This window comes from Haliaeetus leucocephalus, unplaced genomic scaffold, assembly GCF_000737465.1.
Source record: "Haliaeetus leucocephalus isolate CR32 unplaced genomic scaffold, Haliaeetus_leucocephalus-4.0 Scaffold1000, whole genome shotgun sequence".
Classification (NCBI taxonomy): Eukaryota; Metazoa; Chordata; class Aves; order Accipitriformes; family Accipitridae; genus Haliaeetus; species Haliaeetus leucocephalus.
This window is the reverse complement of record NW_010973436.1, coordinates 3,305,468-3,311,752: the sequence shown is the minus strand read 5'-3', so window position 1 is coordinate 3,311,752 and position 6,285 is coordinate 3,305,468. Positions and strand designations below refer to the sequence as shown.

The window sequence follows — 6,285 nt, the reverse complement described above, 5'->3', positions numbered from 1 at the left end:
GGGCCCGGGGAGCGGGGGGGGCCCCCCCCCCCCCAAGGCGGGAGGCGGATAGAGGAGGGTGGGGCCTCTTTTTGGGCATTCCCCCCCCCTTCGGGGCGGCTCCGGTTCTCCTCCCAGGCCAAAAAATATTTGCATGCTTTTTCGAGCAAGACTTCCTGCTCGCCCTCCATTGGCTGCAGGTAGAAAGCTGGGCAGAGACGGAGACACGGACAGCCGGACAGATCTCATGCAAACCTCTAACTGAGCTTCATCCCCCCCCGCCCATTCCTCCTCCTCCTCCTCCTCCTCCTCCTCCCCGCGGCCGCCCGGCTCCCCTGGCTCCCTTCCTGCCCAGCACATGTAAAAGTTGTGCGTGGGGCTCTCGCTGCCGTCCCGCTCCGCGTTTGCTGCTCGTAGGGAGCCAGGGAAAGCCGGGTTGGGATAAACCCCCCACCCCGGAGCAGGGTTTCCCTCGCCCCATGCTGGATTTTGGGGAGGGGAAGGGGACTTCGAGAAGAAGCGACGCCGCACCGGTTTGAGGGCAACCATGAATGAGATGTCAAGTTTCCTGCACATCGGGGACATCGTCTCCCTGTACGCCGAGGGCTCCGTCAACGGCTTCATCAGCACTTTGGGGTGAGTGAGATGTTCCCGTGTCTGCCCGCCAGCCAACCCGGTCCTGGGGACAGCCGGCCACCACGGTGGGATGGGATGGGACAGGACGGGAAGGTGGTGCTGAGCCTCAGCCCGGTGGGAAAAGGGGCCGGAAAGCTCTTGGGTGCTGCTGCAAGGATGGGTGCAGGTGCTGGGGAGGGGAGGCTGTGTCCCTCCAGGCTCTCCTCCGGGTCCGGTCGCTGCCAGGGGCGGGAGGTGGCCCTGGAGGGACCCTGAAGCCCACCCTCTCCAGCAGCCGTGGCCAGAAACTTTTTCCCCCTCTTAGCATCATAGAATCGTTTAGGTTGGAAAAGACCTTTAAGATCATCGAGTCCAACCGTCAAGAGGCTGGGGGAGACGAAATGGGCTTAAGCAGCGTGAGGGGTTGGTGCCATTAGGAAAGGGTTGTGCGTGTGGCTGAGTGGGATGGTTTGGGCGGCCAGGATCCTTCCTGGGGCACGGCGTGATTAAGTGCTTCCAGCCCTGTCCGGCGTGGCTGGAAGCTGCCGTCCCCTGGGACAGGCAGCGATGGCTCTTGCTGTCCCCAGTCAGGGTCCCCCACACCGGGTGGTCAGCAGGAATCGCTGCAGGGTCACCAACACGCGGGTGCCCATGGCCACCAAGTGCTGCTCAGGACCGGGGGGACCAGGGCACTGCCAGGTCCTGGCTGAGCCAACTCCTTGCTGCCTCCTGGACATGTCAGCATGGGTGAGGGGATCTCGCAGCCTGACCTGGGGAGACGAGCAGAAAGCTGGGGGATCCATCCCTTGTCCCTCCTGTTTCTGTGCAAGCCAACGCTGCTGCAAAAGCAGCATCCGGGCAAAGCCAGACCAAGACCTTCAGTGATGCCCTTCTCCATCCACTGGCTGCTTGCTCCCGCTGGGAGTGTTTGCCGGGCAGCACGGAGATGCTGTGTCCCCGTGGTGGTGAGGGCTCTAGCAGGGCTGCTGGATGCCCCTGGGCATGGGTAGGTTTTTTTCCTTACCCCGAAGCAGGGACCCAAACCTTGCCCACAGCCTGAAGCGGGTGGACGTGGGTCTGTGCCAGCGCGCCTGCCCCATGCTGCGTGTAGGAGGGGCTGAGCTCAGCCAGGAATGCTGACTTGGATGGGATTCCTGGGGCAGGAACTGCCCGGCTCTATAATCTGTGATGAATGCACTTGCTCCCACATGCCTATGTATAACCGGAGATGTACATACCTTCGCCTACACGTGTTCGCGCACCCAGCGCTGGGCACACGCAGCCTCTGGGTTAATGCCCACCGAAGCCTTCCTCCCAAGTGGCCGCGGGATGCTGCCCAGAAATGGGCTGCTGGGTGCAACTGGGTGCAGACCAGGGCACAAAATCCCTGTGCGTGCAACTATACGGTGTTGGGCAGAAAGTCCCGCACGTGCAGGATGCAGGCTGGCTGTGCCCAGCCCTTCCTGGATGGGTGAGAGGACATCCCCATGGTCCTTTTTGGAGAGGTCTCCTTGTAGCTGGCCTGCTCTCCCAGTGCCAGAACCATCCCAAGGCAGGGACTGCAGCCTTGGCAGCTCAGCGCTGAGCACCACTCCAGCCTGTCTGTGAAATCGGGTCTGGAGGAGGCTCTGCTGGGACCCAATACTGGTTATTAGCCCACGCAGCATGTCCCAATGGCTCACCAGGAGCTGAATTAAGAGGTGTTTAGACTCTTTGGAGCTCTGATCCCTTTGCATCTCTGGCCCCCAGCTCCCCCTTTTTGTCGGGTGCTTCTCTAGACTTACTTCCAAGGAACTGAAAAGCAGGGCTTGCTTCGAGAGCTTCTTCTCCCAGGCCCCAGCACAGCTTTTGCTGGGCAGCCCCACTTTCCCGGGGTTTTGCTTTCTCCGGTTTTTTTCCCGCCCTCTGAAATTGTTTTCCCTTGTGCCCCATGACCTGGAAGACCCAACCACACCTTAAATCACTCCTGCGATAAGGGACTGGGTGACTCACTGAGAGTGCTTCTCCCTAGCCCTCCTGCCACGGCTTGGGACCTTATTTAGCTCATTTGCAAGGCAAATAACTCTGCCAGCCCCACGCCGGGTGCTGTGTGCCCAGCTGAGCACCCTGCCAGAAGCGCTCCCTCCATTGTTCTTTGCAGAGGGACTGGTTTTGGCTGTGGGATCGCTGGTCTGCAGTGGGATCCTCTGTTTATACGGGATGATATGGAGTGTCTCCAGGTGCTGGTCACAAGTGTCACATTAAGGGATGTACCCCAATGTGCTGGTGCTGTGACATCCCTGTGCCAGCGTCCCGGCAGGGCAGTGAGCTCTTCCCGGGAGCGCTGCTGGGCTCCCTGGAGTATCCTGGCTGATATGGGTGTGAATGTCAGCTAAATACCAAGCCGGTGGTGCTTACAGGCAGTGCTGCTGGGAACACGGGCCTCTGTCCATCTGTGCTCGGGACTCACCGCTGATGGGAGGCAGAGCGGAGTTTGGAGTCGCTTGCACCAAGCTCCTCCGCAGCCGTGTTTGCAAAATGCCTGGAGAGGCTAAGGAAGGGGAAAGGGGTCTGATGAGAGCACGGGGAAGGAGTAGGGTGTGTGCTGGGGATGCTTCCTCCTGCCTGGATCTGCTGCAGCTCATGCTTCACCTTAAACCCATTAACCCCAGTGCTTCGTCACTGGTGGTGTCTGGCCCAGAAGCAGTGGGTCTGGGAGCCCTGCTGCTCTGGTGACAGCGTGAAGCCCTGCCCTGGTCTGCGGGGAAATGGGCCAGGAAGGGTCTCGTCCTTCAGAGCGACTGGGTGCCATCATTTGCAAGAGCTTGCCAGGCTCTTAGCAGCTCTGCCACGAAAGTGGCAGCTTTCCTTTGAGCCCCCGGGTACCTGGGGGTACCTGGGGGCTGGACCAGTCACTTGCACAGCACCAGACTTCCCTCATGACACAGGTGTCCCATGGTCAGTGGGATGCCTTGAAAAGCAACAAAGAAGCAGCATCAGGTCCCTTATTAACTCTAAGTCTCAATTTATCTTACTTATTTTCTTTTACTTTATTTTCTTTTACTTTATTTTCTTTTACTTTATTTTATTTTACTTTATTTTTTGAAGTGCTTTCCTCCTTTTGTACAGGAAACTTGCTGAGGATGGCGGGGGTTGGTGGCGGAGGTGGGGGGAGCCCTGCAGCCCCCCAGCTGAGCCTCCTCTGCTCCCAGCCCCTTGAATCCCACTGTCGAAGGCCCCCGGGCACAAACCCTTCCTCCTGCACACCCTCTCTGCAGTGGGCGTTTGCTTTTAAGGAGGAAAAACATCCCGCTGAAGGGTGGGGAGTACTCCTGTGTGCTCAAGTGCTGGGTTAGGTGGGGGAACACTGAGCCAAAATACCCAAACTAGCTAAAATGCTGAAGACAGCCCAAAAGGAGAAGGTTACTTACAAAGTCCCGCGGGAAGGCAGGGTGAGAGCTGGCCGCTGTAAAGCAGCAGCACCCCGAGGTGTCGGGGGAACTGGGGTGAGGGCAGCCACGCTGCGGGTCGCATCCCTTGGCCGTGCTGCTCAGCACCCTGGGAGCGACACGGTCCCTCGGGGGAGATGGGGGGACGGGATGCCAGACGGGAGATGCCAGAAGCGGTTTTGGGGACATGGGAAGGTGCCCAGGAGGACTTTGTGAGATGCAGGGTGGTTTGGTCTTGCCTCTTGGCTCGATTCGAGGCTACTCCCGGCTTGGAGTTGGGGAAAGGCTCTGCGAGGCTGCCCAACTTCACCACCGTGGCTTCGCTGCTGCAAATTAAATGTGTCTGGAACTGGCAGCTTGAAACAATTTGGGACAAAAGCAGCCGCCTGGGTCAGGGATGTGGGGTTGGTGCTGAGCAGCAGCTTTGCCTGGGTATGGCACCCCACCACGGGGAGCTTGTATGTGCAGCTGCTTTGCTGCTTAGGGACTATCGCTGGTAACTCCTGGGAGATCTGTGCTTGGGGAGAGGGAACTTTTGGGACTGGGTCTGGGATGGGGGGAACAGCCGCTGACGTGGAGTGCCCTGTGGGGATCATCCAGGCAAAACAAACCAGTGGCTAAGCAGGGAAAGGAGCTCAGAGACCTTGATTTGGTTCCTGCTCCAGCGTGATGGATGGGGTGATGCTGTGAGCCCTGGGAGATGCCTCTGTCATGAGTGTCCCCATCTTATCCTGTGTCCCTGATAAGCCAGCACTAAATGGCTGGAGCCAGAGAGGAGTAGAAATGCAGTGCAGGTGCCTGTGCTTGCCAGGGGGATGTGCTGCCCCATCACTGCCATCCCGGGGGGCTCCCAGGACCCACTGGGGTCTCGGGGACCGGCACTGTGGGTTTGCAGAGGGGAAGGGCCGGTGGCAAACCTGCCTGAATGGCAGTTGGCTCTTTCAGGTGAAATAACACCTTTGATAGCTGTAATTTTGATTGCAGGTGGATTTTCAGGGTGGAGCAGTTCAGGGAAACACAGCTGGTTAAAGGGTAACTCCAGCTCTGCCGGGTCAGGACGAACTCGTCTCTGCGGGGAGAAGCATGCGAGGCCAAGAGCAGCTTCCTTCTCCCGGCACCAGGAAAGCAGGAAAAAAGCTGCATTTTTGTGGCTGCCGTGCATTCACTCACTTCATTTTTATTCCTCCCCATGGGCTCAGTGCCCATCCTGTACCCCAAGATGGAGGGGCTGACCTGGCTCCATGCCCAACGGTGGGCTGTCCTCCTCCTCCTCACCTCCAGAGCTTGGTGGGCTTTGTAATGGGGTGCTCCTGCCTGGGTTGGGGCTCCCCTTGTCCCAGAGCATTCCTTCCCCGTGCATCCCTGGACCATGGCGTGCCGGAGCTCCCCTCGGCATCGGGTGCGCCGTGGCCGGGGAAGACTCCTTCCTCTTCCTCAGCCCAGGTTCAGCGTTGCAGGAGCCGTGCCTCCACGTCAGCCCCAGCTGGCCACTGTCCCCAGGGAGGCTCAGGGTGTCCGACCGCCACGGATTGCAGTGCCGGACGAGTTGCTTTTCCCCTGACCTCCAGCGAAGGCTCTGCCTCGCACGAGGCCAAGCGTGCTGGCCCCTGGCCAGGGAATCACTTTGTGCTCCATATTTTAAAGCATGCAGAAAGCCCCACTGGAACCACGGCGATGACTTGCACGGCTTAAAGCTAAACAGATGCTCGCCCGTGCTTTGCTGGGCTGCGGGCAGCAGGCTCATTGATGCACAGGATCCAGCCCCTCGTGCTCCCTGGGGTTAGTTTGAAAAGGCAAAGCGTGAAGTTTTCATTGGTACATCCAGCCTGCTGCTTCACTCAGGATCTTCCTCCAGGTGCTCGGACACCAACAGCCCGTTTTCTCATTAACACCTGAGAAATGAAAGCCGTGCTCCGCGTGCCTGGTGTCCTCCCCGCAGCTCGGCACGGCAGCGAGTGCCCGCGCGTCCCTGCTGCTCTAATAGCAGAGGGAGCTCCGCTTTGTCCCATCCCGCTGCGGTAATGCCGGTTATTAGTGGAAGCGTGTCTTGGCCGCAGCAGTCACCCAGGTGACTCATGTCCACCCTGTCAGAATCCTTTTATTTTCAGCAATTTTTAACTGAAGAATGTTAGTCCGGAGTATCAGTTTAATAAAAATAACACTTTGCATTCCTGCAGAGCGTGTAATCCTAGGATTAAAGATGCTGAAGCGGCCTTGAGATCATTAACTAATTAAGACTTCCAGCCTAGCAGGTCACTATCTC

General features: G+C 58.6%; 1 protein-coding gene across 1 annotated transcript in view; it reads left to right on the top strand.

Moving 5' to 3' along the window:
• Window positions 1–339: 339 nt before the first annotated feature.
• The window catches only part of ITPR3 (inositol 1,4,5-trisphosphate receptor, type 3), a 43,250-nt gene continuing 37,304 nt past the window's right edge, over window positions 340–6,285 (top strand). Inside the window, exon 1 of the mRNA XM_010584685.1 lies at window positions 340–615. Coding sequence (XP_010582987.1) covers window positions 527–615 — 89 coding nt within the window. The 5' untranslated portion in view covers window positions 340–526. The remainder of the gene's footprint in view (window positions 616–6,285) is intronic.